Raw genomic sequence first — 27,109 nt, 5'->3', positions numbered from 1 at the left:
GAGCACAGGCCATTCTCCCGCGCGGCCCGGGCGCGCGTCGCGGAGGCGGGGGCTCGGCTGGGCCGGGCTGCGGCCCGGGAGCCCCGGGGACCGCCCGGGACGCGCGCGGCGGGCGGGGGCCGAATCGCCGCGGCCGCCGCGGGGCACATGACTGCGGGCCCGGCCTCCGCCCCGCCCGCTTCCCCGCGCAGCTGCTCGCCCGCCGCCGCCTCCCCCTGCAGCGGCGAGCCGGGCCGGCCAGCGTCACCGCCCTGCGCGCTCCCCTCTCCCTCCCGACCGCGCCAGCCGGGGAAACCGAAAGCGAAGCGGCTCGTCCCACTCGCCGGCGGCCGGCCGGGAGCACGCGAGCCGGGAGCCCAGCGCCGGAGCCGGGGGCCGCGCGCAGCGCCGGGGCCGCGGGCGCCGCAGGGTCGCGGGGGACGAGCCGCCGCAGCCGCCGCCCCTCCCTGGTTCCGCGCGGTCGCGGGCGGGCGGGCCCGGAGCGGCGCGCGGGATGGGCAGGTGCTGCTTCTACACCGTCGGGACGCTGTCCCTGCTCCTGCTGGTGACCAGCGTCACGCTGCTGGTGGCCCGGGTCTTCCAGAAGGCCGTGGACCAGACGATCGAGAAGGTGAAGCGGGCGCGCGCGCGCGTGTGTGTGAGTGTGTGTGTGTGTGTGTGCGCGCGCGCGGGCGGCTGTGCGCGCTCCCGGTCGGGCGGGGGACGCTTCCAGCCCCCCACCGCCTCACTCCCACCCCCCAGTGCTGGACCTCGTGCCGGGAGCCGCCCTCCCCGGCAGGCCCCGGGCTGCAGCCCTCCTTTGCGGCGTGTGTTCTTGGGTGGACGGGAAAGGGTTAAAGAAGGATGGGGAGGCGGAGCTGGAACCGCGCAGCCCACTTCTCCGGGAGGCTTTCCCTCACCTCCTCCCGCTCGCCTCCCGCTCCGCGCCCCCCCTGCCTGCGCCCCGGTCTCTGTCCGGCCCCAGCCCCTCCCCCCCCCCCCCGTCAGGGAAAAACAAACCCGGGCCCGGGCGGGTCTGTCGCCGCGCGCTGCCGCCCTCGGAGCGGCCCGGGATGCGGAGCGGCGGGGCCCTGCGGTCCGCGGCGCTCGCGCCTGCCTGGGCTGGGCCCGGCCGCTGGGCGGGAGGCCAGGCCTCGGCCGGGTGACATTTCCGTCCCGCAGAGTCCCTGCTGGTTTCCCCCGACTGAGCCTGGGGCATCTCATCGCGACGGCCTGGGTGGCTTTGTCTCATCAGGGATTCGTGCTTTTCTTAAATAACCATAAGCTTCAGGCAAGGACGCGGTTAGATTCTTGAAAGAATCAGAGCCTGTCCCTTACCCTAGATGAGTGGGCTGGAGAGCTGGTCGTCTGGAAGACTCCCCGGTTCCTTCCTTCTTCCTTCCACCAGAGGAAAGAGGAACAAGAGAGAGTTACTGGGATCACTTTTTCTTAAAAAAAAAAAAAAAAAAAAATCATTGGAGCAGCCTTCCTCCTTAGAACCGTGGCCCCATGCGTCCTCTGTCCCATGGGTTTGCACCTTCTGTCACCTGCACTAAAAAGCCAGTTTGATCCCTGAACTCCTGGTTAGTCACGTTGTCTCGTTCTGGTGACAACAGACATATTCCTTTAACAGAGGTTGCCAAAAGCCATCAATTCCTTGGAATCTGGCCGCTGGAGGCAAATTTTTAAAAGGCAAAAGTCGTGGTATAACCTAATTTAATTTTAAAGTTCATGTTATTGTGGGAAGACGGAGCTCACTCTGAGCTTCTGGAAGACCGCTGTTGTCCCTGAGCTGTTGTCAAGGGAAAACCCAATACCGGTTTCTGTATTCCTGGCCACCTGCAGATCCGCGGCCAGATTGTTGAAGGATATAATCTCTTGCTTGGGTGACCAGAGTGAGAAGCAATCCAGTTATAGTCAGTCTGTGAATCTTCTTGGGTGGCTTTACAAGGTGGCTTCAGGGGAGCTCCGGGAGGTGAGGTCTCCCCCGGGCCTCAGGTATTGCCAGCCCTCAGATGCTCTGCGGCTCCCCCTTTCATGGGCAAGGAGGGAGGTGGCCTCGAGGCAGCTGGCCTGGGCCTTGACTTGGCACTGATACTTGGTGATCAGCTTTTGCATGTGGTTTTCTATGTAAGGACTAGACTCTGATCAGACTAACTCAGTATAGTACAGGGGACGCGGGTTTTCAGAATTCCCTCTCCCCATTATGGAATGCGGAGCAGCGTGGTATGTGAAATCAAGTGACAGAGCGCGCTTCAGCGGGCAGGAATATTGCAAGTCAGCCGGACGGCACGCATTACTGTCGAGTTCTCCTCTCCGGGGTCACCTGTAGTGTGGACGCATGGGGCAGTGGGACAGAGAGTGGGACTCTGCCGTCCGCACTCCTCCACACGGACCCTGGCTCCACCAGGAACTAGCTGGCGGCCCTTGGGCCAGGTGCTTAACCTTCCTTCATTCTGGGTTTCCCAGTCTGCAAATGGGAATAGTAACAACTCAGGAGAATAGAGAGGCTATACAAATTATTAGGGGAAAATGGGTAGTTTTCATGGACTATAGTTAGTGCTTCGTAAAGAAATTTTATTTTTGTTAGAAGCTGTATGAGTACAGACAAAATTCATGAGATTTGAAGTCAGACACCCTGAGTTTCAATCCTGACCTCACCATTTGCACGCGCTTTGATTCTGGGCAAGTTACTTAACTTCCCCGAGCCGGTCTCATTACTTGGGAAGGCAAGGGTGTTTGCTGTTTCAAGCTCGGTGGTGCATTTAGTGTGGAGCACACTCAACTCCCGCCGCAGGCCCTCGCACAGGCCCTTCCAACACCCTGTATTTAATTCTGTATCCAAATTTTTTGGGGGGAAGGTTGCTTAGAAAGGGTTCCTCACATGGTATAAGCTTCCCACGAACCCTGGACCTGCCTGTGTGTGTGCCACTGGGAGATGGAGAGAGCTAATGTGGACGGCCCCCAGACAGCCCAAGCAGGGGACAGCTGGTCAGTCATGGCCACCGCCATCATGGCCAGAGGGGCCATTGCAGAACGATTCCTTCATAACTTGGCCTTAGTTGGGTTGTAACGAAGTCCATCCACTCTGATGCTCCCAGTTCTTCGTTTTTTTTGTTTTTTGTTTTTTTCATGTGAAGATTATCCATGGCCTGGCTTGACTATATCAAAAAGAGAAGAGAGGAAAAGGGTGACATTCAGAAGAGGGGGTTTAGCTCATTGTGAGAAGCGTGGCAACATAATTTCTATTGGAATAATTTGCAGGGAGATGTTAATATTAAAGGGAGACTTCCATTTTGGCCGGTGAGTGGAGTGGAAGGAACCGAGACAGTTTGGTTCCATTCTGGGCCTCCCTTGTTTACCAAATGCCTCTATTGGGCAAGTCCTAGCAATTGGTTCTGCTTCAATTTTCTCAATTGCAAAACAGGCAGAGTAATGTCTCCTCTATGTTTGCTCACACCCACTTCTTGAGGGATATTCTGGGCATTATCTGGATCTTCTCTGTCAAGTGTTCTTTTGGGGATTTTTTTGGTTTTAAGATTTTTTTTTAAGATTTTATTTATTTATTTGACAATGATCAGAAGTTGGCAGAGAGGCAGGCAGAGAGAGAGAGAGAGAGAGGGAAGCAGGCTCCGTGCTGAACAGAGAGTCCCATGCGGGGCTCGATCCCACGACCCTGAGATCATGACCTGAGCCAAAGGCAGAGGCTTAACCCACTAAGCCACCCAGGTACCCCCCTGTTTTAAGATTTTATTTATTTTTTATTTGAAAGAGAGAGAGAGAGAATGGAAGTAGGGGGAGGAGCAGAGGAAGAGGGAGAAGCAGACCCCGTGCTGAGCACGGAGTCCGACACTGACGCCAGGCTTGGTCCCAAGACCCTGAGATCATGACCTGAGCAGAAATCAAGAGTCGGAGGCTCAGCTAACAGAGCCACGCCGGCGTCCCTGAAGCATTTTGACTTCCCTGAAGACAGAGCTTTGCAGAAACCTTTCCATCTCTGTTTCCCCCCCAGAGCCAGGAAAGGCAGAATTTCATGCTCTCCCTTGCTAAGCCTACCAGCTGTCCTGGCCCGTAGCACAGTTCGTGGTCTGTGGTGGGCACACAATAAATGCCTGGAGCCTCCTTTTTGGTCATTAGAGTCAAAAGAACAGTGTTCTAGGAATCAGCAGACCTTGGCTAAAATTCTTTTTGTCCGTTGCTAACAAATACTGAGATTAAGCTGAGCCAGCCAAGGAGCAAATACTGAATCCCTCAAAAGCTCAGTTTCTCACGTAGATGGGAGTAATAGGGACCCTGGCCTTAGGCTGGTTGCAGGAATGAAATGGAAGGATTGGCATAAAGCATCCAGTGCAGCACCTTGCAAAATGCCCAAATATTCACAGTTGTTATTGTTTGTAGCTGCATTTTGTCATCTGTGAGCTGAAGCTTATGTAGTAGGTAAGTTTCCTTCTCGTTGCAAACTTCCGGGACTCTGTGACACAGGCACGTGAGCTCTGTTCGAGAGCGACTTTGCAGCGCAGAATATTAAATTTGCCCTTAGACTCACTGGCGGTTTGAACATTTCCCAGAAATGGGAGTGCAGAGCCAGTCAGAGTCCATCCGGGCTGCCTGAAATGAAAAGTTCTGGCAAGGGAAGCAGTGGGAAGGAAAGAGACTGTTTCCATGTTTCCTACTCGCAGGCCGAGGAAGGATGACCGCATTGGATGTCAGGGATGAGACCAATGGGACAAATATTCTTTATCCTTGGCCGGGACCTGAGACTCTGGGCAAGCAGGAGCAGCTGGCCTCTTTTAGGAGCCAAAGAGCTTTGGAACTATGCTGCTGAGGCCTCAAGAAATAAAATTTAATCGTGGGTGATTTAACCAAATAACATTAATGTGGGGGGTCTTCTTTTTTTAAAGTCGAATTAGTTAAACATCTTCATGTCTGTTTATGTGAAAACGATCAACTCTATGTAATCTTAAAAGACTTCTTGCCTGCTATTTCCTTGAATTACTGCTTTTCAGAGTTGTGAAGACTAGAACCTTAGAGTAAGAAAAAAACCTGAGACATCACTGAATCTGTTAATTTATAGTCAAGGAAACTGAGCCCCTTTCAGCTTTAAAATAGATGGCGGTAGGCACCAAATTGTCTTTATATTAATGTGCTGCAGGAAAGGTAGAGAATTGACTTACCAGAGGCCAGATGGAGAGGTAAGGGTAGGGTTAGGCGTGCAAGCTGAGTCTCCTAAATCACTTTTCCCATCCCAAGGATGACCAGAGAGCCTGTTGCCAAACAATCCTGGTTTATTTACACCTGCAGTCCTAGCACAGCACTGGCACCTTCTTTCCTCTTGAAAGATCCCTGGTTTGGACAGTCAGTTCTATCCTCACATACCACACTGTCCTCCTCTTCTTAGCAATTAAGAAGAGCAAGGAGCTACAGCCCGTGCATCCAGCCCGTGGATCCAGAATGACGGGGATTTTTTTTGTAAAGCTGAAAGAGGAAGCTCATGGGAGAACCATAGAACAGGAGGGCCTGTAGAGGACAGAAGAAACTGGAAAGTCAGCAGGACCAGGCACTCTGCATCTCCCACTCCTTCCTCTGTTTTCCCCTCCCAGATAGTTTCCTCTGTTGACTCAGTGCGCCCAGGCTGTTTAGTCACTGGGGGCTTCCTCGGCCGCAGCCTTATGGGATGCTTCAGCTGCTGAAGCTCCCACGAGCAGGCTTTATCTCGTGGTTTCTCCTTTCTAAATGTGTAACAGACTAATGTGATCCGCTCAGCGCAAGCAGAAGTCATAGACTCTTAAGCAGAGGCAGTAACCTTGCAAGATGCGTTAGCTCCTAAGCAAAATTACCCGTCGCCTCCCTGGCTTTTAGAAATGTGATCTTGTGATAGTAAAATCGTATTACGTTTCTTTCAATATCTTACTAATTCTTAGCGACCATGAGTGCATTCATTAACGGTCAGGGCAATGGAGTAAACCCGTAGGTCTCACTGCTGTCCCTAGACCCTAGGAACCACATCAGAATCACTTAGAGAGTTTCAAAACGCAGATGCTGCCAGGCTTGCTGAGCCAGACTCCTTAGCCCCGGCCCCCAAGTTAAAACGCTGACCCTGACTGGTTTGGATGGTCCTTGTGGCAGCCCACATCTTTGTTCCTCGAGATAGCGGTTCCTTTTTTTTTTTTAACCTTTGTATTTTATTCTTTATTTTAATTTTTCTGATAAGAAATACATGCCATTCTACAAAGTCAGATACAACAAAAAATAATAAAACAAAGATAACTACTGTTGACATAGTGTTAATCATTCCACGATTTTATTTATGCACATGTAGTAACAAATACACTTTTCAAAAATGGGGTGCTTCTGTTCCCACTTTTATTTATTTTTCATTTCTTCTGGTATAGTGGGTATGTGAAAGAGATGACGATTCCAGCAGAAGATGTTACTCTTCGTGGATACTGTTGTTCTTCAAGTTTACATTAAAGGAAGGATTTGGGTGGGGGGAGGGGAAGGGTGTTGCTTGTGAGAACTTGTGAGAACTGTTCTTGCTTGCTTTTTTTTTTTCTTGCTTTCTTAATAAAGTGCAAGATTTCATTCTGTCGGGTGCAGCAAAGGGACCATCTGTTCTGCCAGACATTTGCTTGTGTCCTGGGGAAGAATCAGCAGGTGGGACTGTAAGACCATTAATGAAAACATAGGATGTTGGCCAAGCGACTAGGCATTTATGGCCTGTGTCATCGGGAAATATTCTGTATGTACATGGTATACTAAATGCGGGGACCATTTTTCATCAACGCTGGTAACCAGTCAAAAGCGACAAAGGAAAATAAGGCTACTTTTTGGTGTTGCTGTCTGTATCGAAAAGTGTTTTTATATATATGCTTTGGCAGTCATTCATTTATTTAGCAAATATGTACCAAGTGTGGACCATTTGTGAGGCAATGTGCTAGCAGCTGTGGATCCAAGAGTAAAGTAGACACAATCTTACCCTTGCAGAATTTGTAAACTAATTCAAATTTTGGGGGTGCAGGCCCCTTTACACTCTTAAATTGAAGACCCAAAAGGCTTGTGTTTCTGTGAGTTGTATCTATCAATATTTACAATATCAGAAATTAAAACTGATAAATTTTTATAGCACCAGAGTACCCAAGCACGTATTAGCTGTCAGAGCAATGACACCGTTACATGTCTTACGGCCTCTGGAAAACTGCTCTCTACAGTCATGAGAGAATAAGCATGAAAAGGGCAAATAATGTCTTAATATTATTATGAAAATTGTTTTGACCTTGTGGACCCCCCGAGAGGGTCTTGGAGACCCCCAGAGGTCCTCAGACCACACTTTGAGAGCTGCTACTCTAGTTTTCATTTAATTAATTATGCTGATTTTTAGAATAACTTAAAAAAAATAACATAGTATCTCTGTTACATTTCTGTAAGAGCAATTCAGAAACTATGTTATTAATCGGGCCACCAGGATTTTGTTTGGTGGGTTGTACATGCCTTCCTTCAGTCTCCACACAGGCCCATGGGTCAAGTTCGTAGTGTGGATTTTCGGCACTGTAGCTTCAGTGACTCTCTTGTCGTCCCCGTGTGCTAATCGAAATAGACAAGACCATGCGCATCTCTATAATTGAATTATTTGAAAAATCGCCTCTAGCCTCAGCCCTGCCTATGACGATGTCAGTCCTTATGTCAATCCGTAGGACATACTTTAGTACTGGCTTGAAAGCTCCCTTTGAAGGTGGGGCCCTGTCATGTATAGCTGTGTGTCATCTTCCCATTGCATCAAGTGCAACGTTGTGCATAACAGATGTTTTAAGTATTACTTGGTGAATGCAAGAATGAGTAAATGAAGACGTACATCCTTGGGGATGATCTTGTTTGCTTATTATGTATCATGTTGTTTATCTTCACAGTTTTGTTATACTCTGTAGGCCAGTGGTCATTGCCTCACTAGACCTTTAAAATCTCCAAACTTTGTCCAATAGTCCCAGTTTCTAGCTTCTCCTGAAGCATGTGGTTGTTGTGCGTGCTCACCTGGCCACCGTCCGGTGCGACATCTGTCTGGGCAGAATGAGGCCACCCTTCAGAGGGGACCTCCCCCCCGTTCCCATGACCCTCACATTCCTGCTGGCTCCCAACCTCGGAGGCCCAGGGAAGGAGCCCTTTGTGATATCCTGCCTGCTCTGCTGTTGTTCTTAGAATAAAGAAATCACCTGTTTGTATCTGAACCTTTTTACCAAAAGAAGGGAAATGGGAGGGTGGTGTGTTTAACAAAAATGGAAGAGGGCACAGTTCTCTGAAGAAGTGAATATTATCCGCAGGGTTTGACACCAAACAGATGGGCAAACCCACGGCCGCGACACTCAACCACGCCGGCCTGGCCCCTTCAGCATCTGCGTGTTACGGGCTTTCTAGAGACGGAGAGGCAGATGCCATCGTTAGAGCAGGGTTACCGCTCTGGCAAGTCCCACCTCAAGGGGAGTTGCTTTCGACACGGTCCTTCTGATGGTCAACAGTACTGGAAGGAGAGGGGACGGCGATCCTAGCAGGCGCTGGAGGCATCCCTCACATCCAGCCAGAGATGTAATCACAGCCCAGCAGGTTGTGCAACAGTAAGAGTGGCCCTACGGGGTAGGCGCGGAGCCCGGGCATTGTTTCCATGGGCCCCTTCTCGAGTCACGTCTTAAAAATCCTCCTCCTCGTCCGCTCCTTCAGCCACCCCCTCCCCCCCCACACACATCTGCACGCACATCTGTTTCTCCAGGGTTCACCAGACCCTTGATCTGGTTTCCAGCTGGTGGCTGCTTTCTCTCCCTTTGGGCTGGCAGTTCTCAGCCTTGGCTTCACATTTATTATCACATGGAAGCGTGTAAAGAGTCATCTTGGGGGTGGACACCTGGGTGGAGGGCTCGGGTCATGCTGGATCGAGCCCCACGTCGGGCTCTGCTCAGAGCCTGCCTCTCCCTCTGCCTCCGCCTGCTGCTCCCCCTGCTTGTTCTCTCTTTCTCTATCTCTCTGTCAAATAAATAGAGAAAACCTAAATTTAAACAGAAGTCACCTAGCGGCTTTGTAGCCGGAGCTTTCAGGGACGGCTGTCGCCCGCGTTGTCCCTTCTGTCATTTATAGACGGAGTAGCAGCTTCCGCATCAACTAATGTGTGAACATAAGCTGTCAGATCTCATTAGCTGACATTATTACAATTGCAATTAAAGCAAAACGGGCTCATCAACAGTGACATTAAAAATGCCAATGTATTTGCTCCTGAGTGAAAATAAGGTCAGAGAGTTAGGGCAGAATGCGGATGGCAGCTTCTTTCCTGTCCTGCAGCAGAATTTAAAAAAAGGAAAGCAGTACAGATGACATACATGACTACGAGAGTCTGCACTGGGTCTGCTTCGTTTCAAGGAGAAAAAAAAAATTATTTATTTTTAAAGATCTTGAATTGCGAGAGAAAGTGCACCCATGCGGGAGAGAGAGCATGCGCATGCGCTCATCACAAGCGTGGGAGAGGGGCAGAGGAAGGAGACGCAGGCTCCCCGCTGAGCAGGCATCCCGAGGCAGGGCTGGATCCCTCCTGACCTGAGCCCAAGGCCGGTGCTCAACCGTCCACCGTCCTCGGAGCCACCCAGGGAGAAATTTTAAAAAACAAAGCAAACCAGCTAGTATTTTGGTATTTGGTGAGTTTTATGAACGGGGAGTCTGGTGAGGACCATTCCCACGCATTCCCACGCCGTTGGGCCAGGTTGTCAGGGTTGGTCTGCGTCATCTCCGGGTGAATGTAGACCCTGTAGACAGCGATGTGGATGGTCAGGTTGTGCGGAACCATCCAGTGGCTGTCTGGTGAGCTAACAGAACAACCGGTAGCGCTCTTGAATCCTGGAAGTTGCCTTAAAGAATTCCCCATTCCCGTCTAAGCGTAATGCATTATCTTATCCTTATCTTATTCTTATTCTTATCATTTGCAAGTGGCTTATACCAGGACAGCTGCTTCAGCAACCCTCTAACCCTCTTCCTCCCGCCTTCCCGGAAGATCTCTGTCGGGCTGGCTTGGATGTGTTGTGTCCTGTGGCTGTATTCTGTCAGGGCAGCTCCCACACCAAGCCGCTGACCCAGCTTCTACCCTGGGAGCAGAGGGTGGTTGAGTGTCGCTGATGCAAGAAAGTGCCTGGGAGGGAATGACAGATGATGACAGGTGACCTCCTGCGTCCCCTGAGTGAGGCAGGGGAAGGACCTTGGGCTTTATCCTATGAGCACTGGCGAGAGTGTCTGCTCCCATAGACACGTTTCATAGAACTTTCTGGAGGCTGAGGTGGAGCAAGGATTTGAAAGGATCCTGGAGAAGAGAATGTCTGTAGTATTGCTGCCGCCCAGGCCACCTCCGGGATCAGGAGTTGAGATGGAGAAGAAGAGTACAGGGTTTAGGATTAATTAGGGGAGGAAAATCGTAGGTCCATTTTTGGTCACACTGAGGGATGTCCAGATGAGGAGGGGATTTTAGGATGGGTCCATACAACTGAGAGGATCCAAATAATTATTACTTTCTTTGGGCTGAATTACTGGGCCTCGCACATCAGTGTTCACTGGCTGCTTCACGCGTGGCAGTTTTGTGTCCTTAGCTAAATTTCTTCGTCAGAACAGGGCCCATGTCTGTTGGGCACATAGAAATCTCTCAATCTGTACATACTGGCTAATTAGCTGAAAACAAGTTTTTCGGTTTAAATGATGAATTTGGTTGTTGACACTGCAGATTCACCACACGACTCCATAACCTTCCTAATCTCTCTTTTGGTAGTAGTACTACAATATTACGCCTGGAAAAATCCATCATGTTCTACTTGGGTACAATTTATAGGCAATATCCACGTCACATTGTAAAAATGATTTAGGACCTTGCCCTGAGATTTAACTTCGTGTAACTGGAAAACTCGGTTAATGACGGGGTTTGAGTGGTAACAGTCGCCACCAACAGCAGAATCCTCCGTAAGAAAGATCAGTTATTCCCAAGCTATATTTTCGTGTTTAAATTGTGCAAAGGGCTCCTTGGGACCAAGGGAACTGGTTTGTTATCTTGGGCAGAATTAATGACTTCTTGTGCCAGACATTTTCCGGGCTTGAGGTTATATTACTTGTTTGTTTCTAAATCCATCCTTTGCGGAGCAGGCCCCTGGGAGTGCACAGTCGAATGCTCAGAGGATCTGGGGATAGAAATTAGAAGTTTCAGGTCAAAATGAAGCCCTCTTCTGGACCATCCTCTGGCAGGAGGTTGAGGTGCTTTTTGGGGGCTCATTAGCAGGACGGGGCAGAGAAGCTAGCAGGCTTCTCTTCGGTCGGCCCCTCACTGAGCCATCCTGGGAGTTGGCCATGACTCCACACAGCCGCCCTGGTTTCCTTCCCTCCAGAGGTAAGGCCTGACTCCGCAGGAAGCGCGGAGTCTATGGAGGGGTTTCTGCATAGATTTACAGTCTCCCGGGGGCTGCGGGGTAACACACAGGATGCCTAGACACATCTGGATTCCAGATAAGTAGGGCATAATATTTGAGTGGGTACGTCTCTTGCAAGATTTTGATTCACTTCAGTTTCTTGTTTGTTACCATCTGCCGTATTTACTTCATCTCTCTCCGACAGCCTTTTTCTGGAATTATTTGAGTATAAGGTGCAGATACCCAATTTTTGGCCCTGAATCCTGCAAGCATGCGTCACCTAAGAATGAAAGTACTTTGTGACACACTCCATGCAGTATTTGGGGCGCACCCGGGCGTCCTCTGTTTTTAAATGCTAGATCTGGCAGCTCTTCCCCTGGGGGATTTGGTCTCGGGCAGCTGCTAGCGGGGCCAAGCATGGAGTTTATGCAAACCCACAGACCTGGACTGGGTCAGATTCGATTTGACTTCCTGGCTGTGTGACCTTGGGAACACCAGCACCACCATTTCCTTATCTGAAAAAAAGGAATTTTTACCTTGCAAGGTCCGCGTCAGGCTTGGAGATGATGGCCCAACGCCCTAGCCCAATCCCCGTCACCTAGAGACTCTGGAAGTAGGAGCTGACCCTGGTCGTAAGGGTGCCGGAGGTGAATGTCAGAGGAAGGACATAAAAATAAGGAGGTCGGGGACGCCTGGGTGGCTCGGTTGGTTAAATCCTCTGCTTTCAGCACAGGTCATGATTCCAGGATCCTGGGATCGAGCCCCGCATGGGGCTTTCTGCTCAGCGGGGAGCCTGCTTCCCTGCCTCTCTCCTCTTGCCTCTCTGCCTACTTGTGGTCTCTGTTTGTCAAATAAATAAATAAAATCTTAAAAAAAAATAAGGAGGTCACTGTATTTATGAGCTACCCTCTGTTCTTTCATTCCCTTTCTCCATCTGCACTTGCTGTGTGTACACACCCGACATGCGGTCCGTTCTGGGACTCGACAAACACGGAGCATCGTGGCGCGGAGCAGAGGAGACACATTAACTGTGCAGGAAAGGCCAACGCTCGGGAGGGCAAGACTTGGGTGGAGGAAGGAGCGAGGCGTGTCTGGGTGTTGACTCCACTGACAGGGGTTGCGGGGGGGGGGGGGGGGGGGGCGATGGCGGTGGAGGCCGGAGGCAGATGGCGAGGAGAGCCCCAGGTCCTACGGGAACCTGTTCCCCGTGTGGCTCTGGCGGGCTGTCACGGATCGCGTCTGTCGTTGGGCTGTGCGTTTGCTCTGTTCGGTTAAGGACGCTCCATGTTCGTTTCTATCCCCAAACTGCCCTGGTCGCCTTGAGATCCGGAGGAAGAAGTTCACATCAGACTTTTGTAAAACCAGGCAGCTTTACCCTCCCTTCCAGGGAGGATTTAGCCCTCCTTTCTGGAAATGCTTCTTGTCTTTGGATGTTCATGGCCTAAGAGCTGGACGCAAACCAGAGGAAATCACCTCGAGCCGAGCAGTTAAGCCATCTGTGCACTCACACTTGCTGGCTCTTTCGAGATTCGTAATTCTGAGGCGGTTTTCTTTCGGTAAATGAGACTGCGGGTCCTTTCTGACTCTGAAATTCTTCGCAGACTGGGACGCTTGTCGGGAGGAGTTAGCAAGGAAGGCAGCGCGCTCAGTCCGCGTTCTGGGCCCGTGGGGTGGGGGGAGAAATACTGGGGAGGCGGAACCCGGGGTGGGGGATGGCGGCTCCTGGAGCTTTTGTGGGACAGCGGCCGCAGCTGGCCCGGCATCAGCCTCGCCTTTGTTTTGCAAGGACCGAGGAAAAGCCCAGATGAAGCGGGTTCTCTGGGGGCCCACTCCCTCTCCTTTCCCTCAGGCCCCACTAATGACATTTTATAGAATCCGAGTTTCTGTCTTTGATTTTCACTTAAAAAAGAAAATAAGGGCATGATTATTTTTTCAGCTTCCAGAAGGAATTTATTTCTGCTGTAAGAAAAAAAAGAATCCTAACGATGTGGAAAACTTGGAGAACAGAAGACCCCTCCTGGTCCTGTCCCAGAGAGACGTGTGATTGGATGGTTAGCGTAGAGGCTTAGAGGTGTTGATGGCAACTAAAACACTGACATTTTTAAATTATCTGGATTTAACCCCCCCTCCATATTTTCATGTTTGCCTTTTATCTGCCAGTCTTGTGCACATGCATATATATTCTACACGGTCTTTCTCCATTTGACAAAGATCATGAACATGTTCCTTATTTCTGTGTAGTCTTTATCATTTTAATGGTTGCTTTCTCCTCCAGCCTGTGAGTTATCATATTTACTAAATCATTCTTTTCTGTTTGACATTTTGGTTATTTCTGATTTTATGCTAATTCCTCGTTGTCTCAACCTAAACTGAATTACAGACGGAGCTATAAGACAGGATCATGACTAAAGACTTCCTGTGTGGTCTCTTTTGTCTTTTATCGTTTAACATTTGCTGGACTGTCAACCGTGCAATGGACATGATTCCTTGTTTCCTTTATTTTTTTTTTAAAGATTTTATTTATTTATTTGACAGATCACAAGTAGGCAGAGAGGCAGGCAGAGAGAGGAAGGAAAGCAGGCCCCCCGCTGAGCAGAGAGCCCGATGCGGGGCTTGATCCCAGGACCCTGGATCATGACCCGAGCCGAAAGCAGAGGCTTTAACCCACTGAGCCACCCAGTGCCCCTCCTTGTTTCCTTTAAACCGAGAACTTTGATCCCCACCCTGAAGGTGGCAATAATCAAGATCACAGTTACCATTCGTTGAGCGTTTGGGTGTGGCCTGAGATAAGCACTCTGCGCAAACCTCATTTCATCCTTACTATTCTCCTAGCCAACCCCTCCTTCCCACTTGGACCCGCTTAACCTTTTAAAACACGTCTCTCCTGCCTGTGTTGACTCAAAATAGGCAATGTGGCACAGAAGTTAGGAGCTTCAAGTAAAAAATCCAGCCTAGGTGAGGAGAGACCATTTGAAAGGTCTAGTGCAGTAGGAAGCAGGGAACGTACCGTAGGGAGAACACTGACAGAGTGACCTCCTGGAGCCAGTTTTGCTGGCAACGAGGGAGAGTAAACAAGACTGAGAAGGAGAGAAACTTAACCAGAGTTTGGCTAATGAGCATTTTTTTTTCCACCTTGTTGAGGTGTGATTGACAAATACAAATTATATATATTTGGTGTTGAGCTGTGTAAGTTCTTTGTGTATTTTGGATAGTAACCTCCTATCAGATATATCATTTGCAAATATTTTCTCCTCTTCAGGAGATTGCCTTTTTTGTTTTATTGGTGGTTTCCTTCGCTGCCCGAGGAGACTTACCAAAAAAATGGTGCTTTGGCTAATGTCAGAGAAATTACTGCCTGTCTCTCTTCTAGGATTTTTATGATGTTAGGTCTCACATTTAAGGTCTTTCATCTATTTTGAGTTCACTTTCATGTATGGTCCTGGAAAACAAAGTCAGTGGAGGGGAGTGAGAAATACAGGCTTCCTGTTCTGGAATGAGTAAATCAGGAAACAAAAGGCACAAGATAGGGAATCTAGTCCATGGTACTGTACGGATACTGGAGGGTGGCAGATGGTAGCCACACGTGTGGCGGGCGCAGTATTATGTACAATTTACTGACTCACTATGTTGTACACCTGAAAGTAATTGTAACATTGTTTATCAACTATACTTAAATTAAAACATGTTTTTAAACTGTATACATTTAAGGTCTACAGCCTGACGTTTTGAATAACATCTACACTGTGGAATGATTATTATAATCATACTAATTAACATATCCATGTCCTCCATAGTTGCCTGTGTGTGTGTGTGTGTGTGTGTGTGTTGGGGGTGGGGGGTGAGAACACCTAAGATCTATTCTCTCAGCAAATTTCAGGTATACCAGAAAGAGTTATTAACTATAGTCACCATGTTGTACATTAACAGGCATCTTGTTCCCATCGATCGGTGGGAATATATGGTTCAACTCATTAGTTAGGAGGGAAAAAAAAATGGGAGTGTGGAGGGTCTGCATCTGGCCTGGTCAGGTAAAGGAAGGATAAACAATGGGGGGAAACTTATCCCAGTTATAGGGGAATTTTTTTGCAGTAAGCCATTTCCTGGAACACAGAAGGGGGTGGAGGTTCCTGAACTGTTTACCGTTTTCCAGGAATGTGGGGCTCTGGTAAAATTCAGCATCGCCAGGAGCTCAGGTTTGGAGTGAGTCCGGGTGGGAGGCTGACTCCACCTTGCAAACCTTAGGCATTCTCCTAACCTTGGAGCTTTGGTGTCTCGAAGCGTAAAACAGGGAAAATGATTTTCATGTTTTAGGCCATTCAGGGAATTACATGAGATAAAGGGCAGTATAGTGCCCGGCTCTTGATAAAACTCTGCAGCTCCAAACCTCCCATGGCTCCCCACTTCCTGTCAGATGAAATCTAGGCTCCTGTGACCCGAACCTTTCTTTCTAAGTGAATACACAGTCACACCCACTGCTGTCCCATCTCTGTATGTTTTATTGTCTCCTTCTCTACACCCACTATCTTTCCAGTTAAGCCAAGGGTTCCGAGAGAGACGGACACGGAACAGGCAGGCAGGAAGGGCCCACTCTGCCAGGACAGAGAGGATAGTGGAACCAACCCCGGCTGTCCGTAAGGTGTCCACCCACGTGACCTTCCTCTCTTTGCTAAGTTTTTATGCATTCTCCCTGGCCCATTGTAAGGACTGCCGTTCTCCGTCTCAGTTCTTAGAGTCTCTTCTCTAAGCACGGTTGAGAGCCTTTTCTGGCAGCCTCACTGACCAGCTGTCACATGCTACCTTATATTGCGGAATTACTTGCCTGTGTGGGTCGGTATTCCCCGAAGTAGGGGGCGTGCTTTTGGAATGGGTCATCTCTGATCATGCCTAGCAAGTATGCAGTGTTTTGATGATTCACATTCATAGTTCTATATTTTGCAGGAAAACCAAGGGTCTAGCACTGCTTCAGATAGTTGTTAGGAAGAGGGTCATGGAGGGACATGGATTTTTTTCCCATCCACGAAAGGAGCTGCTGCTCTTAGCTCTTTAGGGTTCTGGTTTACTGATAAGATGCACAAACTGACAGGTGCTAGATTTCCCAGGTTTATGTGATTATAATGAAGGTATTACTTTCCCGTATCTGAACATAACTAAAATGTCCAGGGAGCAGACACCTGCTCTGGGTACTCTTTAAAGCTCCCTTGGCTTTGTGGCTTGGGATCTGCTCTTGTAAGATCTGGCACTGTGACTTCGCATGTGACCATCCATGCCTTTCTTTGGCACCTCTCTGATGGCCTCCTGTCAACTACTCCTCATGGCGCCGTAGTGGCCAGGTGGTGGAAGTGGCCGCCTCTTGATTTCAGCTCAGGTCATGATCTCAGGGTGGTGGGATCGGCCCCAGTGTTGGGCTCCACGCTGGGTGTAAAGCCTGGCACTCTCATGCTTGCTCTCTCTCTCTGAAAGGAAGAAAGAAAGAAAAAGAAAAAAGTTCTTCTTGTCCAGCATCTTATAAGCAAAGTCGGTGGAAGCTAGTATTTAATTGTTCCCTCTCTCTCTCTCCTTTTAAAAATATTTTATTTATTTATTTGTCAGAGAGCGAGAGAGGGCACAAGCAGGAGGAGGGGCAAAGGGAGACAGAGAAGCAGGGTCCCCGCTGAGCAGGCAGCCTGACCCGGGGCTCCATCCCAGGACCCAGCAATCATGACCTGAGCGGAAGGCAGACGCTTGACCCGCTGAGCCCTCCAGGCATCCTGTGATCAAGTATTCCAGTACTCTGTTTTGTTGATTGAATAGATATTTGTCCAAGAACTGCATTGTTCTAGACACTGTGGGGAAGATCAAAGGGAAAAAAAAGACCCTTTCTTTGGGTCTTTTGGGTTAGCGCCTTCTTTTTGAAAAAGCCAATGGTTAACCTCATTCAGTTCCATACTGAGTAGATGCACTGTCCTCATTTTTGGTCGCAGATTTGGGCTGCTTCATGTTGATCCCCATTAACTTTGATTTTTATCAGGTGTTTTTGATCCTGACCACTTTTTCCCCAAGAAATCCCAATGTAATGTGTTATTGGGTTCAAAAGAAGGCGTGGTGCATCCAGTGGAAGAGGGATACCCAAGGCATTCATGGGAGAGGATGTCATTGCCTTGCCCCATTCTGGAAATTTATGGACAAGAAAAAGAGCTCCTTATTTTAATGAAGTCAGACAACTTAAAAAATATCTTTGGACCTTCAAAGTCCTCTAGAAGATGAATTATAATTTATGTATTATATTTCTCATAGTTAACATATCAGTTTTAGGTAGGTTAAGTTCATGTTACTAGGGTATTTCTGGAGGCTAACATGTATATACTTTGGTGGAGAATCTCTACCATACAACTTGTATCGCTAAGATGTATAGTATAATTTAAACCATGTACCAGGTTTTTGGTCTAAATCATGTAGGAGAAGTTAAACTTAAATTGCATTCTATTATGAGTCATATATTATCAGTATGAGCGCATTTCTGCAAGCATAGTTATGTTGAAATAAAGTTTTAAAAAGTAAAAAAAAAAAGTGTAGTATATTTTTACCCATTTTAAAATAACTATTATATGCAGAAATAGGGTCGGAGGGTAGAGAAGAGCCGCACAGGATTCCAGCCCCAGCGCCGACCTTCACCCACACCCCTTTACCCTTCTGGAGCCCCGGAGTTCCATCTTGCCAACCTCAGGACCTTTGCAGTTCTGCGGTTCTCTGGCTCTCAGCGTGACTCTCTCCAGCTCCTCTCCAGGTAACTGAGATAGGAGAGGAGATAAAAGACCACCAGCTTCTAGAAAAGCCTGCCTCAAGTTGGTGATTCAGCTGCTCCGGGGCTGGGCAGAGGAAGACCCAGGCATGCCGGGCATGTGGGGAGGACTTCACCCAGGAAAGGCTGAGCTGAATGTGGAAGATTGGAGGAAAGGAGTTTCATGGTTTGTCTTTGAATTTTTCTGTCTTGTCAATCTGATCTTATTTGAGAAAATCACTAATGATAGTAAACACCAAACTATTTCAATAATGTGTGGTTTGAAGAGAAATCTGACCATTGGACATTTTGAGCAGAAGCCGAACCACAAATAATCCCCAGTTCTAGGGCATGGCCGACTCAGGGATGTAGTTTATATCCAGCCCCCACCCAGACCACTAGCTTGACTTCAGCGAGCTTGGGTTCTCTGCATCTGCCCATCCCAGAGCCACTTTGTTCTTGGCTACAAAGATTTTCTATTTAATAATAGAGCCGTATCATTCCTTCTGATAAGTCGGAGGCCTAGACTGTTAAAATGGGACATTCTGTCCTGGGCTGTGTCACAGTACATGGTAGCGTGTGGTATCTATCAGACATGTTTTGAGGCTGGTCCCGTTGTCTGTTGTCACTCGGAGCCTCACGACTCCAGGTGACCTCAGTGCATGCTTCTCTTACCATCTAGTCTCACTGTTTCACCACTGGCCATGTATCGTCCATACCAGTCAAATCCATTTTCCTCTTTCGATTTTCTTTTTAAAATTATTTTCCTCTTTCGATTTTCTTCTGAAAATGTTTTAAATGTCTGTTTCTTCATTGGTTGTAAAAAAGTTGGAGAGTACTGAAATTCACCAAGTAGGAAATAACAATGGTCCAGATTCCCAATACTCCAGAGTTAATGACTGTTCATCCTTTGGGTTGTCTATTCTCAGTCTGTCTCTTTTTCTTGTGTACTTCAATACCCTAAAAAATGAGGATTTTTCCCGTCTGTTGAGGACGGTTGGGACTACTACATAGTAAGTTTCGGTCTCTTAACCTGGAGTGCTGTGTTAATCAGGCCTCCGTTGCAATGCTGCGTAACACACAATCTCCAGGTCTTGGTGTCTTATAACAGTGACATTTGTTTCGCACTCGTGGTGTGCAGGGGGCTGCACATTGAGCTGGGCTGGCCTCCATGAGCTTCATGTCTGGTCCACACATCACCGTTTTAGGGCCTTGGCTGAAAGATCCACAGCCATCCGACGTGTGCTCTTCTCTTGGCGACGGCCGATTGGTGGAAACCCCAGCCTTCTAAGGCCTGAGCCCCAGATGGGGGCACCGCCATCCCACCCACATTTCATTGGTCAGATCAAGTCGCTTGGCCAAGGCTGAAGTCAGCAGGGTGGAGAATACTCCTCCCATGGGGGACCAAGATGTATGGGTTTGTTAGGGCTGCTGTAACAAATACCACAGACTTGAACGAAGGAAGTTCATCGTCTCATGGTTTCGGATACTGACAGTCTTGAGATGAGGGTTTCATCCAGGGGGATGTCTTCTGAGGCCTCTCTCCTTGGCTCGCCAGTGCTGTGTCTTCTTCTTGTGTCTCCACATGGTCTTTCCTTTGTGTGTATTTAGCCCTAAGCTCTCCTTCTTAAAGGACATCAATCATACTGGATTACAGCCCACCTGAATGACCCCACTGACCCTCGGGTTTCTCTTTAAAGACTCTGCCTCCAAATACGGTCACATTCTGAAGTACTAGGCATTAGGGTTTCAAGATCTGAGTTTGGGAGGGGACCCGTAACACGCAGTAAAGATAGGAAATGAAGGAAGGATTGTCGATAACAGACCGCAAGCACCTCACATCAGTAAGGCTCAGCTTCCTCATCTTTTAAGACAGGGATAGGCATTTCTACGTTATGGTTTTATTAGGGACTGAATGAAAAAAATTCCTGTGAACCCCCTGCTGGTGGAGATGGTAGGAATGGGTGTAGTTCTACCTCTCATGGAAGGACCGAATCCAGCCATCTTGGGCCCATCACCTTGTTGTTCTACCAGCCGGGCAAGCTAGGAGTGTGCAGTGCTTCTCGACTTTCCTCTGCAGCTGTACCATCCGTGGAATCTCCATGACAAAGTCAATAGGGCTTTTTGGGTGTTCAATCTATGACCTTGGTTTTGGTAACACCATTTGTACCCATGAGCTATGGCTACCATCTTTCCTTTACTACAAGTAGTTATTGAAGACCTTTTATGGCTTAATAGGGCTGTGGGCTTCCTATTGACCCGAGGCACGGCCTTCCTCCCAAAGGACCGCAGTTGAATGCCTGTGGGAACAGTAAGTGAGCCAGGAGGTCAGAGCAGGGAGCGTCCCTCTCTCTGCCTCTTTGTTCAAAGCCAACTGCCTCACACAATGTCCTTTTGGTTTTCTCCCCTAGAATATTGTGTTAAGGAATGGTTCCGAGACTTTTGACTCCTGGAAGAAGCCCCCTCTGCCTGTCTATGCCCAGTTCTATTTCTTCAACGTCACCAATCCAGAGGAGATCCTCAGAGGGGAGATCCCTCGGTTAGAAGAAGTGGGGCCGTATACCTACAGGTGAGTCCTGACCACATCCCTGCCGGACCAGCCGGAAATACGGAGTGACCCCACTGGGGGCGGAGTCCACTTCTCTTCCCACGAGAGTCCTTTGTGTGCTGCATGGGGAACACAGGTTTGGTGACATCTGTCTGAAATGTTGCTGGTGTTGGGCACACGCCTGTGACACCTTGACAGAGAAAGGCTTTGTGAACTAGGGCCAGTCTCAACCTGTTAGGTTTAGGAATGCAGCTGCCTCCTCCCGAGTTCGAGGAGAAAGTGGTTATTGAACCATGAAGAGCTTTTCCCTGCCCGCAACCCTTTTAAGGTTACCCCTTGATTCTCTTTGATGACTTTTAGGCCTTCCTCTCTTTCCGTCCCCCACATACCATTTTAGACCAGGTACTAGGATTCGTTGTTTGTCAAAGACAGGCCTTTCTGTCTCCCGCTCACTCCTCTCCCACCCCTCTTGGGCATGAGAGATAACCAAGTGGCAGGGCAGGTTAGAGCCTCTGGCAGGGATGACCAATTCTGAACACGGGGGAGGTAGGGGAATCACTTTAATCATTTTCTAGAAGATTAGTAGAGGGAAGTGCTCGGGGCATCTTCTGGTCAGAGCAGTTTCCCAATGGTTGCCATACCCAGCCCCCCACCCCCACCCCCATAACCTTTCCAACAAAATTTCTCCTTACCAAGTTTAAGAAAAATTAGAGGCAGGGAGCCTGGCTGGCTCCATTGGAGGAACGTGCAACTCCTGATCTCAGGGTTAAGTTCAAGCCCCAAGTTGGGTGTAGTGATTACTTTAAAAAAATAAAATAAAATAAAATAAACCCAACAATGGTAGAAGAAGCACACAGCAAGAATTTTTTTTTTTTTTTGTACAGAACTGCTAAATGGCAAAAATGCCTCAGAATTCTGTCATAATCTGTTGCTCAATAAATGGTTGCTGACTAATGCACATTATAAATTAGCATTGTTCCCTAGCAAGAATTCAGAGATAAAAATCTTGGTCCCACGGGGCACCTGGGTGGCTCACTCAGTTAAGCAGCCCAACTCTTGGTTTCAGCTCAGGTCATGAGCTCAGGGTGGTGAGATTGAGCCCCGAGTCAAGGTCGGTGCTCAGTGGGGGGGTCCTTTCCCTGTCCCCTGCCTCTTCCTGCCACATATGCGTGTGCACCCACACACTCTCGCGAATCAATACATACATAAAGAAAAAAAAGATCATCCCTGTCCCTGCCTCGGGTGTTCCCGGTCTAGCTCTGGAGTTGAATTACCTGTTTGAATCTTACTTCAACCACTGACTATTTTTTGTGCCTCTGTTTCCTTACTGGAGATAATAATAGGACAGGATTGTTATAGGGATTAAATGAGCCAACGAGTCAGTATTTAAGAAGTGCTTAGATTAATGCCTAGCACATACTTAGTGCTAATTAAGTGTTTGGTATTATTACTCATCTTAGCGGACCGTTTTAGTCTGTATAAACCAATATCCAGATTTGTAAAGATGAACCCTGCTGCCATATAAAGGAATTTTAAATAAATACTTGGGTCTTCACTCCTAAAAGCAAAGTTCTGTATGGGTTTAATGCCTCCAAAACTATGCACTAGGTAGAGCTGGTCTGTGTTTGTGGCTGTGTTTGTGGCTGCTGAGGGATAATTAGAAGTTGAACTAGAATTAGGATCTGAATGTCCTGTTTAGCTGTTTTCCCATTTTGCAATTTTAACCATTTTCTATTGCGATTAAAAGAAAGCAATATAAAATGCGTAACCATTTTTAAGTGTACAGGTCAGTAGTGTTAAGTGTGTTTTTACATTGTTGTTCAAGAAATCTCTAGAACTTTTTCGTCCTGCAACCTCTGAAACTGTAACCATTAAGCGACTCCCCTCCCCCACCCGCGAGCTCCCAGTAGCCACCATTCTCCTCTGTTTCTGTGCCTTGGACTGCCTTACGTACCGTGTATGAATGGAACCGTTCAATATTTGTCTTTTTGCTCTTCTTGTTTTTTCACTAAATTTTTTTGGGCAGAGCGAGACTGCCTCTATGTAATAATGAAGTCACCTGAGAACTAAGAAAAACATTTGCCTTCGGGGGCTCCTGGACCTGTTCCTATGGTCCAGATCTTCATCTGAGAAAAAGAGATGTACTCCAATCATAACCCAGAAAAATACCAATATTCCATTAAAATGTCTTCCAGGCCGTTGGGTCTGCTGATCTAATGTGCTGTTGTAGATGTGGTTACGGGGATAGATAAGTCCTAGAAGTAAAGCAGTGTCTGTTACCCAACTCCCACCATTTCCCCTTTTAGATGGGCCAAGACTTACTCCTAACAAAAGCCCAGGAACATCTTGCTAGGGCTTGTTAACCCGGGATCCACAGGTCCCTAAGGGGTCCGTGGTTAGAACTGAAAGTGGTCTGTGGGGTGCGTGGGTTAAAGCCTCTGCCTTCGGCTCAGGTCATGATCTCAGGGTCCTGGGATCGAGCCCCACATGGGCTCTCTGCTCGGCAGGGAGCCTGCCCCCCCCCCACCCCGCCTCTCTGCCTACTTGTGATCTCTATCTGTCAAATAAATAAATAAAATCTAAAAAAAAAAAAGAGAAAGTGGTATGTGACTTAGGTGGGGAAAAAATTATGATTTGTCTTCAATAGCCACTCACTAAAATTTAGAATGTCCTTTGAGTATAAATGTAGGCAGCAAACCACAGCGATGTGAGCCCGACCCGTGGCTTCATCACCAGTGGAAACAGATACTGTGTGTCTCGTGATAGCTGTTGCTCAAGATACTGTGCATTCTCAGAAATACTTCAAAATTACAGTAATATTTAGACTTATGACTACATCTAATTTAAAGTGTCAGTATGGAAGCATGTAATTACCATATCACAGGTTTTTTAAATGATACCTGTATTTTGGTAATCAGTTTTCTTTGTAGTCCTGAGTATTTTAGTCTCTGTATGTAAAAACCTTATCTGAGAAAGGGGACTGCCCCGGGGGCCAATGGGCAGTGGCACAGATTAAAGACCTGAGAGCAGATTCAGTTTTTTGGAAAAGCAGGTAGGTTACTCAGTGATTGCCTCGTATTCCCTTCCTCCGGTTTTTCTCCCTGCCTTGGTTTCTCTTCTGTTCCGCTGCCAGAACGATTCCCCGAAGGGAGATCTGACGCTTCCTTCCCTTTCCTGCTCAGGGCTCTAGTGACTCTTCCTCTGTGATATTCCAAGCCTGAGCAATCTGGCTCCTTTCCGATGTCTAGCTTCTTTGTTTTATTTTAATTTCAAGTTATTTTTTTGGTACTCTCAACCTAGGCTTTGATACTCTGACCAGAGCTATCCAACAGAAATGTACGATAAGCCACATACGTAGTTGAAAATGTTCTAGGTGTCCCATTTTAAAAAGGTGAAATTAATTTTAATATTTTATTTACCTCACTACCATCCCAAAGAATGTCGTTTTGACATGTAATTACTATCCAGAATTATTAAGGAAGTACTTTACATCCCTTTTTTTTTTTTTTTTTTTTTAAATACTGAGTCTTTGAAATCCATAACACATCTCATTTTGGACCAGCCGGGTTTCAAGTGTGTGACGCAGCCACGTGGAGCTGGTGGCCGCCGTGTGGGACAGCGCAGTTCAGCTGTGTTCCCGTGGGCTGTTGGTCCTCAGACGCAGGACTCTGCCCTTACGTGCTGGTCCCTCAGGCAGGAATGAATTCACCAGGACGCCTGGTGGCTCAGTCGGTTGGGTCTGCCTTCAGCTGGGTCTTGATGCCAGGGTTCTGGGATCGTGTCCCGCTGGCATCCGGCTCCCTGTTCAGAGGGGCGCCTGCTTCCCCCTCTGCGGCTGCTCCCCACCTTTGGCGTGCACCTGTGCACTCTCTGACAAATAAATAAATAAACTCTTTAAAAAAAGAAAAAAAGAATGAATTCACCACTGCCTTTCTCTGCTCAAATGGTGCCTCTGCCTGAATCTTTCCCTGACTTTGGACAAGCTCTCCCTGGTATGAGTGTCTGTTACAAACGGACTAGAGGCATTTTAACAGTCAGTTATGAATCTTTCTTCCCCATCCGTGGAAAGCTCCAGGAGGGGCAGAAGTCAAGTCTTTCATCCTGGGACATCCAGTGGCTGGTGAATATTTTGAAACAAGTGAATGAAACATCCTCAGCGGTGGCTTAAATGCACAGGGACACAGGAGAAGGAGTGGTTGAAATCCACAGAGCGCGGGTAGCGCGGCTGGAGCTACAGACTTAGGGAACCCCGGGGCCAAACATGGGTGCAGGAGAGGAACAGGGTCTTGAAAATGAACGCCTTTGTTCAGAGCAGCCACTCACATGCACGGTACGTATGGACCACCCAGCGTTTCTGGCAGGGGCAAGTGGGTCCTGAGCTGGAGTTTGTAGAAAAACGTAACTTTTTAGCGACAATTGCGGCCCTTCTAGTGAGCCCTCTGCAGTCATCTAGTGGATCTGATCTAGTGGATCACTCAGGCTTTAATGATGCTATTATTTCCACAGACAGAACATTCCAGTACCTCCTGCCCCAGTGCTTGGGGGGTTCCATGGGCTCCCTACCAGCTGAGTCAGCTGATATGACTGGGTCCACAGGGGCCTGGGGCAAGGGAAGGGGAGGGCCTGCGGGCCTCCCGCTGGTCGCTGGTCGGTGTGGGCTGGTCTTGGTGGTGGGAAATCTCTGAGAAGGGGAAAAGGCCACCGCACGCGGAGCTGCAGGGGGCCTGATTAATTTGACAAAATGATTTATCGTGGCACGTTTCCTCAAATTTTCACACACTGTTAAGTTCAGGATATTCCTGTTTCTGGAAAAAGATGATGGTGGTTCCACCCTAAAAACCCGTCAGTCCGGTTTGAGGAATGTAGGGCATTATTTACATGTGTATGGAGCTGTGAGCCGAGCAGCCCTGGACGGGCCTGTTAGCCCAAACCAAACTGGCCTCATGGTTCTGTCGCTTAACTGATACATTTGCCTGAAACGAATATCCAATTTATGGTATTTTCATTGGCTTCTGTGAGCTTCTTGAGATTTTTTTCATTTTGTCAGATTTTTTTTTCTTTTGGGGCAACTATTTAGCCTATCAAGAATTAAAGAGAAAAATCCACTTGTCCAAGGACTCTTTCAACCGACGGTCATATTTTTAAGACATATTTGCTAAATTTACAATACCCTTTTAAAATAGCTCCCATTTGAGTTTCCTAGTTTTGTGGTTTGGATTAAGTTCTTTTTTAGGCTCATGTTACTGTCTTGATAGGAAAGGGAAAGATGTGAGGGACAAATATCTCATATGTGTATTTTTATTTTTCATTATTATTCATTCATTTATTATTTCATTATTCATTTTATTATTCATGGACCCTTAAGCAGTACTGGATTATGAAGTAACCAACATATATAATATCATGTGTAGCATTACCTTTAAAAGGTATAAACTGTATTTTATATTGTTGACCATAAACGTAGAACAGTCACTTATTTTACCACAAAATGGTTTTCCTCAGGAATAGCGGAGGAATTACGGTTCAGCACATGTAGCCGTAGGGAGCCATAGGCGAGTCTGGAGATCAGAAGAGAAGAACGTTACTTCCCAGAGAAAAGGAGGAAGTTGGGAGGGCTGTGGGAAAAATGAGAATTCAGGGTTTCTTGTTGGCTGAGTTGTGGTCCTCTAGTCATCCAGTGAGCGTGTTCCTGGGCAAGGAGAAAGTGTTCTCTTTCTCACTAGCTGAGCTTGTCCAAGGGCAGGAGAAACTGTTGTGGTCCTGGGCTGCACCTGAGGACACTTGGTAAGGTGTGAGAGCTCCCCCTTCTGGCCCCCTGGCTTTATTTTAAAGAGCGTTCTTTCATTGGGTTTCACATTATTATAAAAGTAACGTATATACGCAGTAAAGATGAACTTGAAAGTGGAATAAGGCAGATAAGACAAATTGCTACTATCCACGGTTCCGCTGTCTCAGAGACAACCAATGCTAACATTCTAGTGGGTATCTTGTCAGTCATTTTTCCGTGGGTGAGTTCGACTTTTATGTGGTTATCAAACAATATATCTATATCTGATATGCACGTCTATATACATTATATGTATATTCTGTTCACTTCGTATTACATCATAGGTGTTTCTCCATGTTCTGTCTTTGTCATGTAACTGAACCCAAGTTCACATGCCCAGCGTGCAGGAAAGCCAGTCCCCCAGACAAGGAATGTACAAGGAAGGCGTTTATCGGAGAGGCATCCAAACGAAGAGACAAGGAGAGGCCAGGCCTCAAGTCTGCCTCCCCAAAGGGCTTGGGTTGCACGTATTTAAGGACAAGGGATCAGGATGTCGTGAGGTGTATACACGGAGTGGAATGTGCTGATTGGATATGGGGAGAAGAGAGTGTCGTCCTTTCTCAGCATGTGTGTGCATTCAGGAATCA

The 27,109-nt window shown here is 47.9% G+C and overlaps 1 protein-coding gene across 1 annotated transcript in view; it reads left to right on the top strand.

The window, feature by feature from the left end:
- The first annotated feature begins 405 nt into the window (after positions 1–405).
- SCARB2 (scavenger receptor class B member 2) overlaps positions 406–27,109 on the top strand; it is a 68,445-nt gene continuing 41,741 nt past the window's right edge. The window contains exons 1-2 of the mRNA XM_059385384.1: positions 406–610; positions 20,559–20,716. Coding sequence (XP_059241367.1) covers positions 494–610; positions 20,559–20,716 — 275 coding nt within the window. The 5' untranslated portion in view covers positions 406–493. The remainder of the gene's footprint in view (positions 611–20,558; positions 20,717–27,109) is intronic.

Source organism: Mustela nigripes, chromosome 1 (genome assembly GCF_022355385.1).
Source record: "Mustela nigripes isolate SB6536 chromosome 1, MUSNIG.SB6536, whole genome shotgun sequence".
Lineage (NCBI taxonomy): Eukaryota > Metazoa > Chordata > Mammalia > Carnivora > Mustelidae > Mustela > Mustela nigripes.
Note: the sequence above shows the minus strand (reverse complement) of the source record. Positions and strands in the feature narration are given on the sequence as shown.